The 25,638-nt window shown below is 41.3% G+C and overlaps 1 protein-coding gene across 10 annotated transcripts in view; it reads left to right on the plus strand.

Moving 5' to 3' along the window:
• Window positions 1–5,304: 5,304 nt before the first annotated feature.
• Window positions 5,305–25,638, plus strand: part of ARMC3 (armadillo repeat containing 3) — a 102,037-nt gene continuing 81,703 nt past the window's right edge. For 4 of the 10 annotated variants that reach the window (XM_043561424.1, XM_043561430.1, XM_043561431.1 and 1 more), the window contains exons 1-3: window positions 7,238–7,609; window positions 9,480–9,528; window positions 23,912–24,029. In XM_043561424.1, the coding sequence (XP_043417359.1) occupies window positions 7,557–7,609; window positions 9,480–9,528; window positions 23,912–24,029 (220 nt within the window). In that variant the 5' untranslated portion in view covers window positions 7,238–7,556. Of the gene's footprint in view, window positions 5,412–5,441; window positions 5,642–7,236; window positions 7,610–9,479; window positions 9,529–23,911; window positions 24,030–25,638 lie in introns of those variants that run through there. The other 6 variants (XM_043561423.1, XM_043561425.1, XM_043561426.1 and 3 more) reach the window with 5 other exon arrangements.

Consider the following 25,638-nt stretch of genomic DNA (forward strand, 5'->3'; position numbering starts at 1 on the left):
GTGCCCCTGATCTTTGGTCTTTTAAAATCTTACTTTGGGGGTGCCTGGATGGCTCAGTTGGTTGGGCATCTGGTTCTTGATTTTGGCTTAGGTTATGATCTTGTGGTCCTGTGGATTCGAGCTCCACGTTGGGCTCTGTGCTGATGGTGCAGAGCCTGCTTGGGATTCTCTCTCTCTCTGTCTCTCTGTCTGTCTGTCTCTCTGTCTCTCTCTCCCTCTGTCCCTCCCTTGCTTGCACTGTCTCTGTCTCTCTCAAAATAAATAAACCTTCGTAGGTCTTAGAAAGCTATTATTGAAAAAAAACCCTAAAAATCTTCCTTCGTAGGTTTATCATTTTTAAAGAATGGAAGTCCCTTCTCTTTGACAAATGCAACATTGAAATGTTTTGTGATAATGAGTGGATTTTGAAGCCTTTACAATGTTCTCATACTAAATATTTCAAAGTTTTCATCAAGTTTTTCTTCCAGCATAAAGATCTTGCCCCACTGGTCTTACTAATAATTTCGAGTTCGAATTCTAACAGTTACTAAACATCAGTCATGGTATTTTTCTTTGAACGCATCAATATTGACACTACACGTTCATTTATTTCATGGGGTCTTCCCAATCTTGGGTCAAGTTCTTTAAGAAGCTCAACAACATTAGTTAACACATTTTGAAGCCACCATACCAACCCTCATATGTGCAAAGTAAGAATCATTTACACCCACACTTACACTCACAATTTCAATGGCTCTTTCAGCTCAGAGACTCCAGACATTTTTCCTTGGTCATCCTCTTGGGTATGAACTGGTAGTATATGTTTCTGATCTCAATTTTTTGCATAAAGCTCTAAACAAGTGCTACTGTAGTGGCTTGAATTCACCGTTTTGAAAATATCATTTAATGTGGAATACAGAACCATGGAAAATCTTCATGCCAACATTTCTCTGCATTTGTAATTGAAACACGAAGGCTTTCCTTGATGGGATCTGGGGGGACCAACATTAGCTTAACAATGAAATTGTCAATAGACATCTAAGCGTTGTACCTGATATATATTATTTGCTTCGGTACATTGACTCAGCACTCTAAGCGCTTTGTTTTGGTACCTCTTTGCAGAATAAACAATGTTTTGCTGTAGCGTTTCTCTTTAGGTGGCCCGACTGGATCTATTAACTGGGCACACTTTGTAATGCCTGTAGATTCAGCAATCATTTTTGATATCTAGATTAGTGTTAGCTCCATGGTGACTCACACGTCACAAATGCATCTATTTGTGGCACTACTCAAAAGTGACATGTTTTCTATGCCTTTACTTTGCTTGCCCCAAACATAGACAATTTTAACACAGGCTATTAAGTTGAATAATCCTATACTTCGGTCTGTGAGCTGGCTTTAGCTATGAAATTGAGTCTAATCTCACACAAGTGTAACCGACGTCATAAAAAAAATGTCTTCTTTTTAAAAATTGAAGCTTGCAGATGCTTTAAGAAGTTCAAATCTTTTTCTCTTTGAAGAGATAAGCTTTGTGGAAGGGAGCTGGTCTGATGTGCTAGGCATTGTTGCTTCATTTGATAATTTTTCCATGACAAAAAAAAAAAAAAGCTGAGGATTAAAAGAATTAATGAAGAGCATTAATGTGAATTTGAGATAAATCCTCATTATTCTGCGTGAAAGTGATTTAAGCCTCCTGATTCCTTGGCTTTCTTGGATGGCCACGTCTGCGGTGTTTTGCCCCAGATTTACTGAGATATAATTGACATACAGCATTGTATTAAGTATAAGGTGTACCACGTGATGTTTTGATAGATATACATATTGCAAAATGAATATCACCACAAGGTTAATGAACGTATCCTTCACTTCACATAATTACTATTTTATTGTGGTGGTGGTGGTGGTGAGATTGAAAATTTGTCCTCGTAGCAACTTTCAAGTACAGTTATTGTTCACTACAGTCACCATGCTTTATCTTAGATCTCTGTCCCTTATGCATCTTCTAACTGAATGTCTGTACCCTTTGACCAACATCTCTCCATTTTTCCCGACCCCTCAACCCTGGCAACCACCGTTCCACTCTGTTTCTGTGAGTTCAATGTTTTTAGATTTCATATAAGTGGGATCATACAGTATATGTCTTTGTCTTATCTCACTTGGCATAATGCCCTCAAGGTCCATCCACGTTGTCGCAAATGGCAGGATTTCCTTCTTCTTTATAGCTGAATAGTATTCCATTGTATACACTTACTTTCTTTATCCTTTCGTCCGTCCGTGGACATTTAGTTTGTTTCCATGTCTTGGTTATTGTGAATAGTGCTTTGCAACACTGTTTTGAAAGTCATCTCTGACAGTTCAGTCTAGAACCTGTCACTCCAGCCCTTGCAACAATCCTATAAATCTCTAAATCCCTGCCAACTAGACTGGATTTTGCTGTCCGCAGTAGAACTTCAAATGATACAATGACTGGTACCAGAAGTGGCTGCTGACCTCAGAAATTCAAAGACATAAATCTGGAACTGGTTGTTTAATCTGAGTGGATCTGAAAAGAGTGAAGAGATCTTGAGTTTACCTTGAGAGGATGCCTTATGGGACTCACATGTGGTCTCTTAGAGAGAAGTAACTTTTGGAGACAATTTTGACAGACCAAGCCGCTACTGACATGGCACAGTTATGGCCATGAACAAAAGCACCACCAGGGATGTGAGATGGGTGAAATCCTTCTAATTATATTTAGTAGTTCTGAGACAGGAAATGACAGCCTTAGAGTTTTCAGTTTTAAGCCATGGCCAGAGAACCAGATAGTTCCAATGACTGCCATACGATGATATCTTATCTCTTGTAACCACAGTCTGGATCTGTAGATTTCTGATTTATCATGTGTGCCGAACTCATAGCTTCACCAGGTTTCTGAAAAGATCTAGAAGCAGCGACCAACCCAGTAGCAATGAGAAGCCCTCGTGTTTAACTTGTGGTCTCTAAATTTAATTTTCCACCATGACGAACCCGGGCAGAAAATTTTTCCAAGTTATGTATGGTAAGTGACTTGTCCCCAGAAATATAGAGGACTATTATGAGTCAATAGTAATAAGACAAACAACCCGTTATGAGTAGGACAAATGTTTGAACAAATACTTCACAAAATAAGTTATAGAAATGGTTAACAAAAACCTAGAATGAGCTCATCATTAGTCATGAAGGGAATACAAATGAAAACCAGAAGGATACACCACTACACATCCAACAGAATGGCTGAAATTTATAATTTTTTTAACGTCTATTTATTTTTGAGAGAGAGAGAGAGACAGAGACAGAGAGACAGAGAGAGAGGGCGAGCATGAGGGGAGGAGGGGCAGAGAGAGAGGGAGACACAGAATCCGAAGCAGGCTCCAGGCTCTGAGCTGTCAGCACAGGCTCCAACATGGGACTTGAACCCACAAACCGTGAGATCATGACCTGAGCCGAAGTTGGATACTCAACTGACTGAGCCACCCGGGCTCCCGGAATGGCTACAATGGAAGGGCCTGCCAATACCAAGTGCTGTAGAACATAGGAAGCAATTGGATGGCTCACTCATTGGTGGTGAGTATGCAAATACAGTATAGATCCTTTGGAAAAACAGTTTGGCAAGTTCTCATAACATCAAGCGTACACATGGCATAAGACCCAGAAATCCCATTCTTGGGTATTTTCCCAAGGAAGGAGAAACATATGTTCACACAAAAACCTGTGTATAAATGTTTAGAGCAGATTTATTGATAACAGTCCAAAACTGGAAAGAACCCAAGTGTCCATCAACCAGTGATTGGATGTTGTATATCCGCGCAGTGCAGTCGTCCTCGGCGACGGAAAGGGACAAGCTCCTGATATATGCAACACCATGAACAAATCTTAAAAGCTAAACTAAGGAAGCCAGACACAAGAGGTAGCATGTTGCATGGTGCAACCGATAAGACATTTTAAAAATACAAAATTATAGGGAGAGAAAACAGACCAGTTTTTCCCGGAGAAGAGGGCTGGAGGGAGAGGTCTGACTTCAAAGGGGCATGAAGGAAATTTGGGAGGGTGGAAATGCTGTACATCTTCATTGTGATAACAGTTACACAGCTGTAAACATTTGCCCAAACTCATCCAGCCATATACGTTCAAGTAAAAAGGACCAAGGCTGGGGGACGGACAGAGGCAGGCAAGGGACGGAGTTTGGAAAGTATGAGAGGAATTCAGGAGAGGGAGAGTTTTGTTTTGTTTTGTTTTTTTACTAAAGTCAATCAGAGGGTCTTGTATGAAGACAGCATTTGAGCTGGGCTTCGTTAAGTAGAAATAAAAGAGTATTCCAGGGGTTACACGAGTTGCGGATGACCTGGCAAACAGTAGGTGCTTAATAAATATTTGTGGAATAGGCGCAATGATGAAGGGACAGTGAGCGAAATCCAGAGGAGAAAAGTATGGAAAAATTGGGGGTGACAGTCGGCTTGGCTGGGGCTTGTGTTGGGGGAGAGAGGTGGGCGGCCCAAATAGGAAATGGGCAGACGGTTTTGCATACCAGGCTAATGAGTTCAGACTTTATTTTTAGGAAGCCGATTGAAGTTTGAATAGAGGGGTGACACGTCTAGATTGAGAAGTTCTGGAAGGCTGATCTGCCTCTGGTATGGTCTCTCGTATCGATGCAGGAATAGGAGGCAGAGAGGAACCGAAGCCATCAGACGTCAAAAATGGTGGCCCGGATTGGGGTGACCGTAAGGATTAAAGAGGAGGAATAGATTAGGAGACAAAATGAAGAGGGCCCGTTGACCTCACTGCCGATTGGAGTGGAGGAGGGTGGAGGACGAAGAAGGGAAACTGAGGTCTTAGGCCGTTGGGAAGGGTGGGATCAAGAGGAAAGAAAGGTGGAAGAGGAGGAGATTTTGACGGGCCAACACAAGTGCCGTGAGGACAGACTGGACACCCTAGGGCCTGGAAAGTGGGCCACGCAGGGGTGCAGCTTAGGGGAGCCTGGACAGGGGGTTGGTGATGCGGCAGCCATCGGCGCAGATTCCGGCTGGGGGCCTGTCTTTGGGGGAAAGCGCTAGCATCCCAGAGTACGCGAATCCAGAGCCGGTCCGCGGGCCAGAGGCTGAGGCTGGACGGCCTGCTGATTTCCAGTGTTCACCCGGACTGGCCGCAACAGTTAGGAAGAGCAGGGTTGCCGTGTCCACCCCGCGCAAAGCTCTGGACTCGGAGCTCGAGGTGCCTTCGCTGCAGACCGCTTACCCAAGGCGGGACGGGGGGCGCGCGCGCAGCCCAGCGCGAGCTTTCAGGGCCGAGGCGCGCGCAGGCGCGGCCGGTGTCGCCTAGCAACCAAGAGCAACAGTGGCCTCGGAGGCGCGCGCGGACGGCGGCGGGTGCGGTTCTCCGGGCGCGAGGGGCCGCCGCTCGGCGGGATCCGCCGGCAGGTAAAGGCGGGCGTGCGGCTGCGCGGCTACTCCCGCGGTTTGGAGGGGCCCGGGGCCGAGGTCCCCGCAGAATTTGGGCAAGGGGGAGGTGCCCAGCGCGTGGGGACCTCTGGGACAACCGACGGAACGAATGCCTCGTTGGGGGTCGTCGGTCCCTGCCCTGTGCGCCCAGTATCGGCCGGGGATCCGGGTGGGTTTCCTAAGCATCCTGGCCTCCTTCCGTTTAACAGGTGACGAAACAGGCCCCGAGAGGGGATCTGAGAGTCTGAGATTCCGTTCCGTGCCTCCCAGCAACTCAGGAAACGAGTCCCCACTGGCTGTAGTCTTCCCCCTTCCTTCACAGTTTTTAAAATAAGGCTCCTCCTCAGAAAACATTTAAGGTCGCACAGGCTGAAAGCTCACAAAGAAGTACAAACGGTCGACAAATTTGTGGGGGGAAAGCGTGGCTCCTTTCTAATGACGGAGGAGGTGGCCATTTAAAGCAGATTTGTTTTTGTGCTCAGTGCGGTGAAGTTCATGCCTTTTCATCCAGTTACTTGCCTTTCTCTTAAAGAAGCAGTTGAGGACGTGGATGAACATTTTATGTCCAAGGGGGTTCATTGCAGCCGTATCCATAATTTCAGGAAATGAGAAACACATGTTCAACAATAGGAGCCTGTCTAGATACATAGTGGATTTGACAATAGTATTTTAAATGACATGATATGCTGATTCACTGGAGATGATTGGAGCAATGAATGGACACAGAGATTTCACGAACCTGTCCATTAGTGTAAAAAAGCAGTAGGGGGGCGCCTGGGTGGCGTAGTCGGTTAAGCGTCCGACTTCAGCCAGGTCATGATCTCGTGGTCTCGTGATCCGTGAGTTCGAGCCCCGCGTCAGGCTCTGGGCTGATGGCTCGGAGCCTGGAGCCTGTTTCCGATTCTGTGTCTCCCTCTCTCTCTGCCCCTCCCCCGTTCATGCTCTGTCTCTCTCTGTCCCAGAAATAAATAAAATGTTGAAAAAAAAAAAAAAGCAGTAGGAAAGGAGGGCACTTGTGGGGATGAGCCCTGGGTGTTGTCTCTAAGTGATGAAGCGCGGGAATCTACCCCCAAAACCAAGAGCACACTGTACAGCCGGTATGTTAGCCAGTTTGACAACAAATTATATCAGAAAAAAAAAAAAACCAAAAAAAAAAAAAACCAAAAAACAACCAGAAGAATATGGCAGGCAAATGGTTCCAGGAAAGGAAGTTGAGAATAGGAGATCGAAACCCATGTAGCATGGTAAAATCCCTATAGAAAACACACAAAAAGGAACTATCCTGAAACAGTGCTAATCTCCCTGAGTTTATTCCTGAGTGATTTTTTTTTTTATTCCATGTGCCCTTCCTTGTTTTCCAAATTTTCTGTAATGAAATGTATTCTGTATAACTGGACAGTAGACACAGAACTATACAGTTAAGCAGGGTTAAAATGGTAAATTTTATGTTGTGTATATTTTAGCACGATCGAAAACATCACTGGGAAGGGTGGTAAAATAGTCAAGGAAAGCAGGTGTGCTTCAAAAAGTCAAAGGGATTTGTTTTTTTAATTTTTAAAGTGTTTGTTTATTTTTGAAGGAGAGAGAGACGGAGTGTGAACAGGGGAGGGGCAGGGAGAGTGGGAGACACAAAATCCGGAGCAGGCTCCAGGCTCTGAGCTGTCAGCATAGAGGGCCATGGGGGTTCTCTCGAACCCACAGACTTGAGACATCATGACCTGAGCCAAAGTCAGATGCTTAACTGACTGAGCCACCCAGGCGCCCCAGGATTTGTTTTCTTAATGGGGCGTCTCTGGAGCTTTAGAGGCAAACAAATCTTTAAAGAATAAACGAACATAAGATAATGTGGTTGTATCGTGTTGATTTTAAGTGAAATGTTGAATTTACAACGTTAAAAAAAAACACCTTATGGTCATCTTTGAGGCTCATCGCCCCTGATCTATGTCAGCTAAATACTTTGTCCCCCATTAACTACTATACTCAATTTGGTAATAAAAACACAAACTAAATGCTTCCTACTTTACGGTACTGCCTGGGATCGACTCCATTGCTGTCGTCCTGTGTTGAGGCAATTCTAACCTCTGTACTCTTCAGCATGCCGTTACTCAAAGCCACTATCCTGAAATGGGAAAAAATCAGTTCCTGAGTGAAAATCAGATGATGTACAGTAATTCAATGCAAGTATAATTCAGTTCTTCTTAAACATTATTCATAAGGAGTTCTTCTGTAAATCAAAGGCTGCTCTACCTTGGAGTCGATTACGAAGCACTCTAAAATTTCTTTTTCCTAGAGATTAATCGCAAGATAGATTTGCATTTGTCCAGAATGGTTTCTGTCTATCTGCCTGGAATATCATAAACACAAAATCTAGGGTCTGTGTGCTTTTCAAACACCTATGAAAGATGTTTGAGTTTTGAAAAAAGTATTGCCTCTAAAATCTGAAAAGAAACTTGAAAAATTAATGTAAATGTTTTAATATTAAATTATATTTGAGAACAGTTTTCTCATTTTGCAAGAAGTTTGAGGCATACAACCTGCTGAATAATTTCAAATGCTTGATTTCAAAACTTTATGTGATGAAAATCATATTTAATGGGGAATGTGGGTACATTTTAATGTTTTAATATACTGGATGTGAGGGAGGGCATCACAGTGTCAGCTTGCCCAGACCCTCAAAGATCTTGAAATTTATGTGACCTGAACTGAGGGATCTGGATGTCTTTCAGAAGCCCCTAGGAGTTTCTATGAACATGTGGCGTTTTAAAACATGTGATAAATTCTGGTTAGTGCCTCTAGTGCTAAGAGTTGCTTTTGTCCCTTGAGAGACCATCTGAACCAATCCTGACATTGTAGATTCTCACCAAAGATTTTTGACTTCCCAGAGTTTTCTGGAAACTGTACTAATTACCCTGAGACAGGTTTGTAGCATCTGAGATTGCCCAAATGCCAAACATAACCTCTCATTGGAGAAAACTCGAAAGGTTTCTAGAGTTATTTATTCTAACAGTCCCCAACATCTTGGAAAGTCCTCTGTACCCAGATGGGGTTACTGCTCTGTGGTTTATCAGCTGTCAGTACCAATCCTTTGACTTTTTGTCTGCACAGTCATGGACCTACGAGGGCAGGGAGAAACAGGTCTCGTAAGCAGTAACCCCAACTTCTCCAGAATACATCTCTTCAGATTCTCAATTACTTTTTTTTTTTTTATTGAGCTATGGATTATATTAGAGAAAACTTCTGGTTATCTGGGAAAATGACACCAACGTTCATTTGGAGTTGCCTTGTCTTGGGTATCAGTCACAAAATCATACTCCCAGGAAAAACAGTTAATGATTTTTATACATATCGAATACCTACCATGTACCAGATACTGTTGGGATAGATCAGTGCAGGAAAGCAGACAAAAATCCACCCCGTTGTGGCAGAACATTCTTGGAGCTCTCAGAAGTAAATTGGATTTAGTCTCCTAAGCACCCCATCAGTGAGCTATATGCATGGTAAACTGTTTCCCGTTATGTAAGTGAAAGTTAGGCCATGGATGTGTTCACTTCCTTACAAGCTGGAAGCCAGGACTGGTGCCCAACAATCTTAACAGTAAGTTCCTTAAAAACTGTGGCGTTTGAAATAAGACTGCAGGTAACATATTTGTACATGTACGACCATTTCTACCTATATCACATCATCTCTTTTTTAGGTAAAATTTATTTTTTTTTAAATTTCTTTTTCAACGTTTATTTATTTTTGGGACAGAGGGAGACAGAGCATGAACGGGGGAGGGGCAGAGAGAGAGGGAGACACAGAATCGGAAAGAGGCTCCAGGCTCCGAGCCATCAGCCCAGAGCCTGACGCGGGGCTCGAACTCACGGACCGCGAGATCGTGACCTGGCTGAAGTCGGACGCTTAACCGACTGCGCCACCCAGGCGCCCCATGGTAAAATTTAAATGAGGAAATAAATCTCCTTCGAAGGGCATCCATAGGTAACTGAGAGATTTGTGCGTATACAAGGTACAAATGACACTTTAACTAATTACTGCATCTTTTTCCAGAATGGGTAAAAAGGTAAAGAAGGAAGCGGAACCCCCTCCTAAGGATGTGGTAAGTTTCTGATTTTAAGACTAGTAGCCCGTTAACAACCAGTTTTAAAAATAAATTGTTCCAACTGTTTGGCATGTACCAGCATATACATGAGTACACATTGGCAGAAGTCCAAAGTCTGACTAATGATAAGATTAGTTAGAGAAATCTAACATTATATAAACAAACATTTACAACGTTGTCATTACATAATCAGCACAATTAGAGAGTAATTATTAGCTTTTCCAGGATGCGGATGGCGTGTTTATGGGCCTAGTTAATGACCAAATAGTTTTGGTTTGTTCTTTTAAATATTTTAAATTGATATTTGCTGGTCCCTCGTTTATGTTAATCATCCAAGTGCGTTTTCAAAAATAACTAGGAGTTTATGCTATAGCTATTAGCTCTGTATATGAGGTTGTCTGAAGATGACCATTTGAACATCAGAAGGCTCGTATTTTCCAGTTCTATGGAGAGAAAAGTCTGGGTTCATCATCTTTTTCTGTTCCAGATGTTTGAGTAATACATTGCCTAAAACACAAAGCCCTGTCTCTCTTTTCAAAGTACGTTTTTATCTTATTTCTCTTAAGGTTTATGAATTACCAAAAGATTATGTTAAAAATAAAAAATGAACTTGGACAGTTTTCAGATTAGAAACTTATTTTGAGGGACACCTGCCTGGCTCAGTCGGTGGAGCGTGTGACTCTGGATCTCGGGGTTGTGAATTTGAGCCCCACGTTGGGTATAGAGATTACTCAAAAATCAAATCTTAGGGGCACCTGGGTGGCTCAGGCAGTTGAGCGTCCGACTTCGGCTCAGGTCATGATCTCACGGTTCGCGAGTTTGAGCCCCGCGTCGGGCTCTGTGCTGACAGCTCGGAGCCTGGAGGCTGTTTTGGGTTCTGTGTCTCCCTCTCTCTCTGCCCCTCTCCCGCTCCCTCAAAAATAAATAAACATTAAAATAAATGAAGAGATGAAAAATCTTTAAGAGCGAAAAGAAACTCATTTTGAAACAGACATTTGGTGTGATTTTCTTCAAGTAAAATGTGACTGAAAAAAAGTGTTTATGGTCCGTCAGTAGACTCACAGGGATTTTACAGTTTGAAGGAAGCTGGGCTTAGTGCAAGGTCTTTCCAACAGCACTGGAGCTTTGCGGTTACAAATGTGAGCTACGTCCCAGCCCTGCGTCTCATGACCTGTGTTATTTGGCACAGCGTTGCCAAATGTGGCCATGTTCTTTCAGTTCTTGTTTGAAATTTCTTCAGTGTGAATTGTGAGGCCCAACTCGTTTTGGTTGTTGTGTGAATTATAATGAAGTAAAGCTCATCACGGTTCTCAGTGCCTGGCACATAGTTAATGCTACTAAATAAGACCTAATGTTGCGGGTCTCCTTTCGACTCTGATACACAGACCCACACAGACACACACCTATGTAACTTCCTGTGTTTGATCCTTCAATACAGTTGGGAACGAAGACTCCAGAAGTATCTGTCCGGGGGCACCTGGGTGGCTCAGTCGGTTAACCGTCTGACTCTTGGGATCGGCTCAGGTCATGATCTCACGGTTCCTGAGATCTGGCCCTGCGACGGGCTTTGTGCTGATACTGTGGAGCTGGCTTGGGATTCTCGCTCTCCCTCTCCCTCTCCACTGCTTCTGTGCACTCTCTCTCTCAAAAGAAATAAACTTAAAAAAATAAAACGAGATGAAGGAGAAGCATCTGTCTGCTCCAGTCTAGGAACACTTTGCAGAGATAGATGGCCATTGTGGTTCACGGTACAGTTTCATCATTCCAATTGCTCTCTTTTGGACATCCTCCTAAAATGTTCCAAATTCTCTTATTTTTTTTTCATTGCCACTTAAGTTTGAATTATCCCTTTTTGCTGCAAAATAGCATTTTTAGAAAAAAGATTTTATTTTTAAGTAATCCCTACGCCCAGCATGGGGCTCGAACTCACAACCCTGACTGAGCCAGCCATTTTCCCCGGTCAATATCATTATTGACATATTATTACCGGAAAGTGGACTAATGAACACAGTACTTGATGACAAACATTTTCTGATTAAAATTAGAATTAAGGGACCGTTAAACAATAGATGTATTTGTCTAATACACTTCCTATAATTTTGTAATGTTTTGCTGGCTTGTCCTCCGTATTCCAGTCCTTGGGGGGCACAATCAAGGGCTTGAGAAACAGTTTTAAACCTAGCGTTAACAGAAAACTAGCTCTTCTTTCTCAGTTCACGAGAGCCTTAGGGACAGCCAAAGCATGTGTAGTGGCCAATGTCAAAGAAATTGCTGTCTATGTTTTCTTCTTGGAGTTTTATGCTTTTAGGTCTCATAGTTGCATCTTTTCATCCATTTTGGGCTTATTTCTGTGTACGGTGTAAGAAAGTGGTCCAGTTTCATGGTTTGTGTGACCATGTAAGCATGGGTTTATTTCCGGGCTCTCTATTATGTTCCATGGATCTATGTGCCTTATTTCTGTGCCAGAATCATACTGTTTTGATGACGACCGCTTTGTAGTACGTCTTGAAACCTGGGATTGCGATACCTCCAGCTTTGTTCTACGTTCTCAAGGTTGCTTTGGCTATTTGGGATATTGTGTGGTTCCATACAGATTTTAGTATTATTTGTTCTAGTTCTGTGACAAATGTTGTTGGTATTTTGATAGGGATTGCACTAAGTATCCATCCATAGATGAATGGGTAGAGAAGATGTGGTATATATGTATATATATACAATGGAATATTACCTAGACATAAAGAGGATGCGGTCTTGCTGTTTGCAACAATATGGATGGAGCTAGAGGGCATAATGCTACAGGAAGTAAGTCAGAGAAAAATAAATACCCCGATTTCAGTCAAAAGTGGAATTTAAGGAAAAAAAGAGATAAACAACAACAAAAAAACAGACTTTAAATACAGGGAACAAACTAGTTAGTGGTTGCCAGAGGGGAGATAGGTGGGGAATGGGAGAGATTAAGAGGCTACTTATAGTGGGGCGCCTGGGTGACTCAGTTAAGCCTCCGACTTCGGCTCAGGTCATGATCTTGACGTTCGTGAGTTCGAGCCCCGTGCTGGGCTCTGTGCTGACAGCTCGGAGCCTGGAACCTGCTTCAGATTCTGTGTCTCCCTCTCTTTCTGCCCCTCCCCTGTTCCCACTTTCTCTCTCTCTCTCTCTCTCTCTCTCTCTCTCTCTCTCAAAAATAAACATTAAAAAAGAGTATACTTACTGTGATGAGTACTGAAAAATGGATAGAATTGTTGAATCATTACATTGTACACCATAAGCTAGTATAACACCGTAGGTTAATTATGCTTTTTAAAAAAGTAGAGTGATCCAAAAAAAAAAAAAGGACGTATATACCAATTACCAATGGGCCTTGACCGTGGCCTTTCCTCTTAGTCCTTCCATACTTCTCTTACTCTGACTATATGTTAATAAAGCTGGCAGATTAGTGTTAAACTATGTAACCACTTTCTATCTTGTGAATTCAAGTACTTCAAAACAGTATACCACAATGTCAACTGTCTGAACTTGGCATTTGTGCCAAGGTATACCTCTTCAAAGTCTATGAAAGCGTTCTTGTACAGAGTATAAAAGAAAACCAAATTTCAAAGATGGATGTATAAATGCTTTAAAAAATTAACTTTCCTGTGCCAACTAATAACAACTGGCTTCTTATTTCCAAAGATTCGTGTTGTTATTAGTCTTTTGTATACTAGTTAAAATGGGTAATGGGGACAGAAAGAAGAATGTTCAGTTATATGGTTAAAACAAAAAGGTCCCCTTGCTTTTCTTAATTTTCGAATCATCAAAACATACATTTAATGTACGCCCATGTGGTTTATTGACCTCCATTCCTTCTCGTGAAAGCCACCACTAGCTAAGAAGATGCTTGGAGGCGGGGAAGATAACGGCTTGAACGACCGATGCAACTATAATCTACCTCCCCAAACATTTCCACGTCTGGCTGAAAGGTTGTTTGTGATGCTTTAACAAAAGGAAAACTTTCTATGGAATGATTGCATAAGAGAATTAGTAATAGAAACAACCTTAGAAGGCAATATTTACTATAAGGCAAGATATTTAGGGACTAAGGATCCAGGCTCTGGAAATATACCGCCAGAGACTGAATCCTCACTCCATCTGGAGGCCAAGTTCCCGAACTCTGTATACTCCGGTGAGGATATAACGACAACCACTTCATATCTATTCACAGTGGGGAGGCAAGGTTAGGTAAATATGAGATGCTTAGAACAGCGCTTGGCACTAGATGAGAACTTGGTCAAAGTTGTTATTCTTCATGATGTAATTGAGAGTACTGTTGATCATCCCACAAATCTTGAGAAGTTTTGCGCATTGTCAAAGGAGGCAGGGAGATCAGCTGTGGAAGACCAGCTGGCCACTAAAGTTCCTGGTGGCCTGGAGTGTGGCCCTCATGCTTCATGGTCAGGTTTTCAAGTTCATGAGCATGGAACTTTTATTTTCTTCATAATTCAGAGGCAACTGAGTTTCAGCGGACTAAATCCACAGTATCTAAACTCACAAGGGACTGTGACCTGGTTCTGGAATCTCACTGTCAAGTTAACTGAACGTTTATGTATTTACGTTAATGGTTCTGCACCTTCTGTCCATAGTTAGGTGCAAATGGGGGGGAGCTAAGCTCGCTGAGTGTTGAGTCAGAGCATCAGGCGACAGCAGGATCTGCTTCCTCACGTGGGTGACCAAACCCAGTTCCTTGGAAGAGTGGGATGTCTCCAGTGACTTGTCTTCCCCGGACGCTCCCGTCAACCTCCGAATGCAACCCTTAACGCGTTGTCACGGGCTGCCAGAACTGCCTGGACTTATTTCAGAAATGAAGCTTCATGGGAATTAATTTTCCGATGTTTCCCCTACATCACAGATTTTAAAAAGTCATGATTTAAGAAAAATTAGTATAAATTAAGAAACATGCACAAAACCATATTCTAAAAAAATCTTGCTTACCTTGATCTAAAAGTTTATTTCAAGTTGTAAAGAAACCTAGAGGCCATTTTAGCTGTTTTCATTTTAACCTTGTCACTTTTTACTGGATTTTAACTGATGTCTAGATGCTCTCTACGAAAAGTCCCTACTAGAGTGAGACAGTCCATTTCTGTTCATCTGTCTCTCTTTTCATGTATAATTGGTTTCCCCCCTGATCTGAGACCAATGATGTAGCAAACACGCTCCAATAGCCATCAAAAAAGCCTTTTCTTTGCCCTTCTTGGTACCATAAAAATTACGAGACTCTCATGATTTATCTGTTTTCACTGAGTTCAACTTTACAACTTTGTATTCTTTTAGGCCCGGCCTAATGTAGTAGTCACCAGTCACCTGCGGTTATTTAAATTTAAATTAATGATGATTAAAGGCATAGTAATTGAAATTAACAACTAAAAATAAAACGAAACATTCAGCACCTCTGTCACCTTACACTTCAAGTGCTCAAAGGCCACATGCGGCTTGTGACTGCTATATTGGGCAAAGCAGAATCAGAACATTTGCAGTGTTGAACTTTGTGCTGGACAGCATTGTTCTAGAAGGTCTCGTGTCCTTAACAGAGATGTAAAAGTATCTCTGTGAGACTATGGCTGCGCTAATTGACTGAACTTAAAATTCAGAGTTTAGCCAAAACGCTTCCCCTTTATTTCACCCTTTCTGTAAATAACTTTGGTTCATCATTTGTTTTGTATACAGCGTGAAATTATAATTTCACAACCAGCTTGCTGGTGAGTGACTGTGAGTTCCTCACGGGAAAGCAGATGGGCTATGTAATTACAGCACAGTATTATTTATTTAGTTGTGTGGCATTCTGTTCTAGCTATCATTTGATTCTCAGCACCTTTTTAAATAAAAAATTACTATAATGCTGTAGGCTCTGTAGGAGAAACAGATGTCATGCCAAGTTTTCTCCGCTCTCTGCCAAATATTGGTATTTCTCCTCCTTTAACAGCTCTTTAGACTGTAACTCTCACAGTCTGAACCTTCCCTTCAAGCTTCTTGTACTCCATATTACCTTTTTCTTAAAGACGACCAGAAGATAGGTCAAAATACCAAAGTGTTTTCTCCACCCCTGAAGAAGGGTTACGAATATTTACGATGGGTTCGGTTTAAGTATATTTTCAGTATATATATTTAACTGCAGTCATTGTGTGGAGATCGTGACATTAAGTATGTTTTAACAGAGCATATTTATTCACATGCTTATAAAATCAGCTTTAAAAATCTTGAACTATCAGTGGTCTCTGAAGTGCAAGTTCTGAAGTGGAAGGGAACTTTGTCCTGAGTGGGGGTGGATAGAGAAGACAGCCAGCAGAATGCCAGGGAAACTGTTGTGGGCGGCAAAGACGATTTAAGGCTGTGATTCTCAAGGGTTGGGGGGGGGGTGCGGTCAGGGAGCCCTATGAGGGTGGGATGGCCACCGTGGACTCCCTCCCCACAAAAATGCCCACCAAAAGTTTTACATACAATTTTAGTGGAAGGATCTATCCCTGAAGCCCATTGATGGCTCCACGAACCTCAGGTTTAGAACCTTCTTTTCTGACATCAAAAGACAGTACACGGTTAAAGCCCTTTCAGGCCACAGGCATAAAACAGAAGTTTCCAGAGGTATTTTCATGCACTTCTTGATAAACATTTATTGAGTATTTCCACATCCTGGGTTTATTCTAAGTAATGGCCGTAGAGAAATTACACAGTCCTTTGCCTGAAGAAATTCATCCACTTATTAGACAAATATTGAGTGAATGCCATGTACAAGTGTTTTTCTACCTCCTGGGCATATACATGGGAGCAAAACAAAGTTCATAGCTTATATGCTAGTTAGGGGAAGCAGTCAATTAACAAATAATAATATAATTCGGGTAGTAATAAGATCAATGGGGAAAAATAAAGTAGGATATAAGGATGGGGAGGGATGGGGCTACCTCAAATAGAATCCAGGTCAGGGCAAGCTTTCTCAGTGGGGTCACATTTAAGAAAGACAAATGGAATGAGGAAGTCTGCTATGCAAATATCTGGGAAAGAGCACCCTAGCTTAGAGAGCACTGTAGCCATACTAAGACCTTACTTAGTATACTTGGGGAATGCCAAGAAGGTTGATGTGACTGGAGACTAGAAAGCAGGGAGCAGGAGATAGGGATTAAAGGTGGGAGGCTGGTGGTGATCATGGCCTTTTCCGCTATATTAAGGAGGTTGGATGTTTTCCTAATGTGCAAAAAGGGGAATCCGTTGGAGGGTTACAAGTAGAGGATTAGTGACATCTCATTTATATTTGAAAGGAAAAACATTAAGATCATTCCAGCTACACCAGGAAAAGTGGAAACTGGAAGACCAATATGGAGGCTATGACGGAGGAACGATGAGCTATGCAGCCCGGTGGCCTGAGTAAGCAGCCATGTTGAAGGCAGAAATGACAGGATTTGCTGCTGGATTGCACGTGGGGTGTGAGAGGAGAGGAGGTGGGAGATGGTTCCAGGTTTTGGGCTTGAGCAACCCAGGAAATGATGGTAAACATACTGAAGAAGACACGTAAACCCAAGAAACAACGCAATGCATTAAGTGCTGTTACAGAGAAGTTCAGAGGAATATAGCTGTGAAACAAAACAAAACAAAACAAAACAAAACCTTCAAAGCAACAACTGCCACAACCACAACAACACCCCAAGGATTTTTTTTTTTTTTAATATTTATTATTTTTGAGAGAGACAGAGACAGAATGCGAGTGGGTTAGGGGCAGAGAGAGAGGGAGACACAGAATCTGAAGCAGGCTCCAGGCTCCCAGCTGTCAGCACAGAGCCCGACGCGGGGCTCGAACTCTCGAGCTGTGAGATCATGACCTGAGCTGAAGTCGGTCGCTCAACTGACTGAGCCACCCAGGCACTCCCACCAAGGATTTTTAATACCCAAGCTATCATGAAAAAAAGCAATAAAAAACTCATCCAGAAAGATGCAAGCCTGACAATTCAATCAAGTAAGCCATAAGCTTCTACAGTTTCAAACGTTGTTTGTTATTTTAATTCTCTAGAAATGAGATTAAAATGTCAAGAAGTGATAAGTAACGTGGTGTTCACTGTTGATGGTCTTAGAAATATTTTGGTGAACTTGGGGCGCCTGGGTGGCGCAGTGGGTTAAGCGTCCGACTTCAGCCAGGTCACGATCTCGCGGTCCAGGAGTTCGAGCCCCGCGTCGGGCTCTGGGCTGACGGCTCAGAGCCTGGAGCCTGCTTCCGATTCTGTGTCTCCCTCTCTCTCTGCCCCTCCCCCATTCATGCTCTGTCTCTCTCTGTCCCAAAAATAAATAAACGTTGAAAAAGAAATTAAAAAAAAAAAAAAGAAATATTTTGGTGAACCAATGAGGATGAAAGTCAGAGTGGAGATGTTTAGCAGGAAGTATGAGGGGGAGAAAATGGAGGAAAATCAATAGTTCCTAAGAATTTTCTCATAGTTTTTTTTTTTTTTTTTAATGTTTATTTTTGAGAGAGAGACAGAGTGCGAGCAGGGGAGGGGCAGAGAGAAGGAGACAAAGAATCTGAAGCAGGATTCAGGCTTGAGCTGTCAGCACAGAGCCCGACGCAGGGCTCGAACCCAGAAAATGTGAGATCATGACCTGAGCTGAAGCCAGACGCTCAACTGACTGAGCCACCCAGGCGCCCCAATCGCTCCTAAGATTTTTGACTGTGGAAGGGAAGGAGAGCTAAGATAGCACCTGGAAGATGATTAATATCTAGGGAAATATTACTTTTGTTTTAAAATAAGAGAGTTTTGAGACATCAGAGTGTAGAGAGGCTAAAGTGGTGGAAGTTTGCAGAGTGCCAGAGAGGAGGGAAATATCTAGGAAAATAGCTCCAGAAATTTAGTTAATGATTCCCTTGATTCTTTGAAGTCTAAGCTGCACAGGGTGAAACTCATGTTCATGACAAAGAACAGGCATGAACAAACTATCAGAGAGCTACAAGAATAATTTTAAGATTCAGACCCGCCTGGAGGACATTCTAATTTTGATCCAAAAGATTGGAGAGATCTTGTTGAACATCTGGGGCATTAAGTAGAGCCCCCAGCAGGGTCATGCCTTAGTTGTAGTATGGCTAACCCAGCCCTAGAGCAACGGCTTCCTCAGACCTGCTGGAATAATGTTTTCAAATAGGCCTTACGTAGATAAAGCTGAACCATAAATAAGACAACCGTCTAGCAGAACAAAATTCAACATCCTTTAAGAGAAGGACCCCCAGTGGTGCCTGGGTAACTCAATTGGTTAAGCGTCTGACTTAAGCTCAGGTCATGATCTTGGGGTTCACGAGTTTGAGCCCTACATTGGGCTCTGTGCTGACAGCTCAGAGCCTGGAGCCTACTTCGGATTCTGTGTCTCCCTCTCTTTCTCTGCCCTTCCCCTGCTCACACTCTGTCTCTCTCTCTCTCAAAAATAAATAAACATAAAAAAAATAAAAAAAGAGAAGGCCCCCAATACAATCCAGACACTCAACAACATAATTTTTACAATGTTCACTTGCCAGTAAAAATTATTATATATGCAAAGAAAAATGTGACTCATATTCAGAAGAAAACTCAGTTGATAAACCAGTATAGGAGATAAAATCGGACACTAAAAAATTCAGTTGTCCAAAAGAAGATGGAAAAAGGAACCAGGGAACAAATAAGAAAAGGAGAAAACAAGGGTGCCTGGGTGGCTCAGCTAATTGAGCGTCAGTCTCTTGGTTTTGGCTCAGGTCATGATCTCACAATTCATGAGTTCAAGTCCCTGGAACCTGCTCTGGATTCTGTGTCTCCCTCTCTCTTTGCCCCTCCCCTGCTCATGTTCTGTCTCTCCTTTGAAAATAAATATTAAAAAAAATGTTTTTAAGTGAGAGATTGTCAAACTGAATAAAAAAACAAGATCCAAAGTGTAAGCTGTCTATAAGAAATCTCTAAATATAAAGATATAGCTAGGTTAAAGGTCAAAATATGGAAAGAGACATACTGCAAACTAAAATCATAAGAAAGCTAGAGTGCCTATATTAATACTAGATGAATTATATACCAGGGCAAATCATATTACCAGAGAAAAAGAGACCCATATCATCATAATGAAAAGGTTCATTTGTAAGAGGAAAAATGGTCCTAAATATTGTTTACCTAATGACACTTGTTTAAAATAGATGAAGAAAAAAAGATCTCATTTGCCATAGCATCAGAAACAACAAAATATTCAGAGATAAGTTTAACAAAATAAATGCAGTGCCTATATGCTGAAAACTATAAAGCATTGCCAAGACAAATTAAGGAAGACCTAAATAAGCGAAGAGATATACTATGTTGGATACAGATACATTGCTAGTGGGAACCAAGATAGTAAAACTACTTTGGAAAAACCTTATTTTTTTGGAAAGTTAAACCTGTACTACCAGTCAAGCCAGAAATTCTACTCCTAGGTGTTCACTCAAGAGAAATGAAAATATACATCTACAAGAAGACTTATATGGAAAAGCCCATTGCAGCTTTCATTCATAGTGGTCCCAAGTGAAATAACCCAAAGGTCCATCACTAACTGAACGGATAAACAAATTGTTATGTTTATACAATGAGATACTACTCATCCGTAAAAAGGAATGAACCACAGATACGTGGAATAATACGGATGAATCTCATAATCATTCTGCCAAGTGAAAGGGGCCATACGTAAGGGGTACCTGTGCCATAATTTCATATTTAAAGAGTTGAAGTTAACCTACGGTGAAAGGATGCAGATCAGTGGTTGCCCAGAGGAGATATGGGAAAGGGAATCAGCTGCAGAGAGGCAGGAGAGAATATTTTGGGGGTAATGGAAAGTTCCACATATTGTTTGGAGGGGGTTAGTTAGAGGTACCTATACATTTATTAAAACTCATCAGACTTAAACTTAGGTGCATTTTATTGAATCTAAATTGGCTCTCTGCAAAGTGGACTCAGAAGTAATGGGAATAATCCAATTGTTAGGAAGAAGTTGACTACTCAAGAGGAAAAAAAGGATGATTAATGGTATGACGTAACTGACAATGTGTAAGTTCTATGAGAATAGGGGACTTGATTATCATGTTTAGTATGCTGTTCTGAGTGCGTGGCATTATTAGCGTTGAATGAGTGTTTATTGAATCAATGAGAGAATTAAAGGTGAATGGGTTAAAAATCCAAAGCACACATTAGATACTGGGCTTAGATAGTAGGAGAAACATTTTCTCTAAAGTAACAGAAGAAGATATAGATAAGTTTGAGACGCTTGTGAAATTATTGATCTTGAATTTACAGCAATACTAATTTTCCCTGTAGCTTAACATCCTCCAAGAATGCTTGGATGTCGGGGTACAAATGCAAAGAAAGAAAATTCTAGTGTTTGTCCATATTCTAGAATTGATTTGGTGACAAGACAGAAGGATGAAAAAAAAGTTTATTTAGGGTTTGGCAGGAGTGTTATTAAAATAATAGATCATAATCTAAGCAAGATAAGAAACAAAGTGGAAAAAGCAAATAAAGAAAAAAAAAGCAAATAAAAATAATACCAAGGATTGGTGAGGAGGTAGAACAACTGGAACTCTTTATCTTTAACTAGTGAGAATGAAAATTGATAAAAGTACTTTAGAAAACTGTTCAACAGTGTCTATGAAGGGTAAACGCGTGTCTACCCTATGACTCATCAAGTCCATTCCTAGGTATATGCCCAAGGGAAGTGAGGGCATATATCCATAAAAAGACGTGTGCAAGAATATTCATTGCAGCTTTGTTCATGATAGCCTCCAGCTGAAAGACAAGAACCTAAACTGGTATATTCATAAAATGGAATAATATATAGCCATAGGAAGTATGACTTAGTAATACAAAAATGTGACTGAATCTCAGAGACATTGTGCTGAGCTAAAGAAGGCGGACATGAAAGAATACATGTTATATGAGCCTATTTATTTATTTATTTATTTATTTTTTTCAACGTTTATTTATTTTTGGGACAGAGAGAGACAGAGCATGAACAGGGAGGGGCAGAGAGAGAGGGAGACACAGAATCGGAAGCAGGCTCCAGGCTCCGAGCCATCAGCCCAGAGCCTGACGCGGGGCTCGAACTCACGGACCGCGAGATCGTGACCTGGCTGAAGTCGGACGCTTAACCGACTGCGCCACCCAGGCACCCTATATGAGCCTATTTATACAAAGTTGAAGAACAGGAAAAACTAATGGATGATTTTATTTTATTATTTATTTATTTACTTTTTTTTACTAAAGGATGATTTTAAAAGTCATAGAATGGTTATCTTTCTGGGGGTGTTTTTCGGAGGGGAAAGGAGCGTAAGGGAAATATTCAGAAGTGATAAGAATGTTCTATGTCTTAGAGAGATAGATCTGAATTTGTATTCTGTAAGATCAGGTGGAAGACGTATATATCACTACACAAAAAACAAATTTTGACAAGCTGACAATCTTAGTTACTGAGATCTATTTGCCTTACAGGTGTTTATTTTGACCACTGATAATATTTGGTTTTCTTCCTATCATTTTTAGGTTTTTGGGTTTTCTTTGCTATATTTTCATGTTGTGTTTCTCTTGTTTTTTCTTCCCTTTTTCTGAATTGAGCAACTTTCTTTTGTAACCTTGTCTTTTTGGTAAATTGGAACTTTTACTATTTTTCTGTAGCCTAGTAAACACACATATTTAAACCTGTTTTTTTATATCAAGGAAAAAATAAATAATAACTAGGCAATAACCCAGTTCTCTTTACCGAAACAATCTGGTTTCCTTTACCTGAGCTTTATTGAGAAAAATCTAGAGTTTTAATTCCAAATTATATTTTCCCTTATAATGTGTTATCACTACTTCAGAAATCCTTAAGAATTACATCATGATTCACAACATCATTATCATTCAATTTTACTATATATCTCATTGTATTTATTGAGATAGTACTATTGTTTTTTATATCTTGTCTTCCCCAGTGTTGGCTGGAGCATTTACCAAGTAATTTCTTTAAGGATATAGTTAATGTACTTGTTGGGTTTGTGAGTGCCTGCTGATTTTCAAGCCTCAATCCCCAAATGCTTTCCTCCCTTAAAATTTCTCCGGGTTTCCAGGTCGCTGTGCTCTCCCGATCAGTGTTGGAGCCAGTGTCTCCGCCACAGCTCTCTGCTCTGCTAGAGGCCATCTTGTCCCATTGGTTCACGTCACCGGAAACCCACAAGTACTATAAGCTTCGTGCTTGTGGCAGACTTTCAACGAAGATTTGTCTCCCCAGAAAGAGTCTAAGAGGCTTGAGAACAAACACCATGACTTTTGTAACTCTCACAGTTTCTAGTAGAGAGTTAGACATATACAAACAATGGCTTTAATTTGGATGTTAGATAACGCTGTCCCCAAATCCAATGGTCGTTTCCCCTGCGAGGACTATTTTTATCCCAGCTGTGCCCTTTTAGGTCACAGCTTACTGCTACCTTCTCTGTCTTCTGTACTCTTCCAGCCTCACACAATTATACCTCCTTACTCAGAGTAATCTGTCTCTCCATTCTCTGCCTGAAACTGAACACCAATGTTTGTTATATCTCCAGACACAATAAGATGTTCATTTAGAAAGGGACCACCACGAAGAGCCAGCTAAAGCTTTGCAATTCAATTTTTTTGTCTTTAACATAAGCAGAACACCCACCTTCACCAGTCTCTGGAAATGGAAGAAAAATAGCGTAACAATTTGTTTTCTCCTTGACCAAAGAAAACCCACAAGAGTCATGCATTTGTTATTGTGTATTTTGGCTACCCGTGAATTCTGAACATCTCAGAGCGGAATATAGTTCTTCCTAGAGCTCTATCCTTTTTTTTTTTTTTTAGTGTTTTCATTTTATTTGTGAGAGAGAGAGAGTGAGTGCGAGTGGCAGGAGGGGCAGAGAGAGAGGGAGACACAGAATCGGAAACAGGCTCCAGGCTCTGAGCCGTCAGCCCAGAGCCCGACGTGGGGCTCGAACTCACGGACCGCGAGATCGTGACCTGGCTGAAGTCGGACACTTAACCGACTGCGCCACCCAGGCGCCCCTATTATGCTGTTTATACAGAAAGGGAAACTGTGTGAAATTCTTACAGGTTAAGTAACTTGTTGGATTCCACATGGCTCAGTTGAAAAATTAGATCTGTCAGATTCCAAAATACTCTGCTCCTCCTGCCATCACCCCAGGAATTCCAAAGCCACCAATATTGGCAACCGTATCTCTATCAGTGATGTTTTTTTAAAATAAAAACTTTACAATGCACTTAGTGGGCAGTGACCACATCCTTTTTGTACGATTATGTTCTCTTCAAGTTTCTAGACGCCATTCCCTTTTTCGGTGTGATTTTTAAAGCTCGTATGTGAACCTGATTGTTTTCTCTCTACATTTCAGTTTGATCCACTAACGATTGAGAGCAAAAAAGCGGCAACTGTGGTGTTAATGCTTAATTCTCCAGAAGAAGAAATTTTGGCTAAAGCATGTGAAGCCATTTATAGATTTGCTTTAAAAGGTTTGGCTTTTTCAGTTTATTTTTCGATTTCATTAGTTTCCTAAAATATTTACTACATAATGGGCACTCTCCTTAGTCTTTAATTCACTTCTTGTCAGATGAATTCTTTCAGACAGCCAGAATATCACTTAATGCATTACCTGAAAGTAATATATCTCCCTAAGTGCCTAACTTAATCTCAAGGAGTAATTTAGTCGCTGCATAGAAGAGTCATGTTGAAGGTTGGATTGTAGTCTAAAAGATTGTAAGTCACGGGAGCTGAAAGAGCTCCCAAGGGTCAAAGCTGGCACGATTTGAGCAGCAAAATAAAGTCGTATTGGATTATAACCCAAAGCATAAGTAAATGTTTATGAGCCTATACTGATAAAAATAAATAATTGAATAAGTAAATAATTCGGAGAGAAAAGACAAATCTCCCACGCAGAAGAATTCCAAGTAATTTATGTACTCTGCCCTCAAGGACACAGAATATAACTTTTCACTCTTTAGGTATGAGCTTGGCATAGTGACTTCTTTCCAAAGATTACAATATGGAAGCAGGGAAGAAAGAGGAAGTTGACAGTGGAGAAACTTAACAAACACTCTCTCAGCCAGGTGATCAAAATCAGCATCAACAGTGATAAGTCATATTGATAATAGGCGATCTTGACACGATGTAATGAAAGTGGCCCTTCCGTTATTTGTTCCCCCAAAACTTATAACCCTCAAATCAGGACAGTTCCAAGTCAGGGACACTCTACAAATACCTAACCAGTACTCCTCAAAATGGTCACTGCCGTCAAAAACAAGAAAAGTCTGAGGAACTCTCATAGCCAAGAGCAGCTAAGGAAATGCGATGACTGAATGTCATAGGAGACCCAGGGTAGGATCCTGGAACCGAGAAGGAACATTAGACTAGAAGTAAGGAGATCTGAATAAACATAGACTTTAACTAATAGTAACGTATCCATATTAGTTCATTAATTGTGACAAATGTACCTACTAATGTAAAATGTTAATAATGGAAAAATGGGTGTGGGATATGTGGTAACTCTATACTCTCCTCGCCATTTTTCTGGAAAACTAAAACTGTCGTAAAAAACCAAAGTTTATTTCAACACTGTAAATGTTACAGGTTAGATTCTATTGCAAGGTTTATTCATAGAGGGTTTATAAACGCAAATGATAATTATATTTTAGTTCATTCCAAGTGGTGAGAAAATGAGACTTTTATTATACTGTGTAAGTTTTTTAAGTTTCTTTATTTTGGTGGTGGGGAGGGGCAGTGTGCAAGCAAGGGGGAGGGGGAGAGAGAGAGGGGAGAGAGAATCCCAAGCAGGCTCCATGCTGTCAGCGCAGAACCCAACGTGGAGTTGGATCTCATGAACCATGAGATCATGACCTGAGCCAAATCAGGAGTCAGATGCTTAACCGACTGAACTACCCAGTCTGGCATTGAGAATACTTGGAGAGTTTAGGGTAACTTTGTAATTAAAAACAAACAAACAAACAAACAAAAACTTTTAAACTAAGAAGGGAGCAATTTGACTTTTTTTTTTAATTTTTTTTTCAACGTTTATTTATTTTTTTGGGGACAGAGAGACAGAGCATGAACGGGGGAGGGGCAGAG

This window comes from Prionailurus bengalensis, chromosome B4 (assembly GCF_016509475.1).
Source record: "Prionailurus bengalensis isolate Pbe53 chromosome B4, Fcat_Pben_1.1_paternal_pri, whole genome shotgun sequence".
NCBI classification, from domain to species: Eukaryota; Metazoa; Chordata; class Mammalia; order Carnivora; family Felidae; genus Prionailurus; species Prionailurus bengalensis.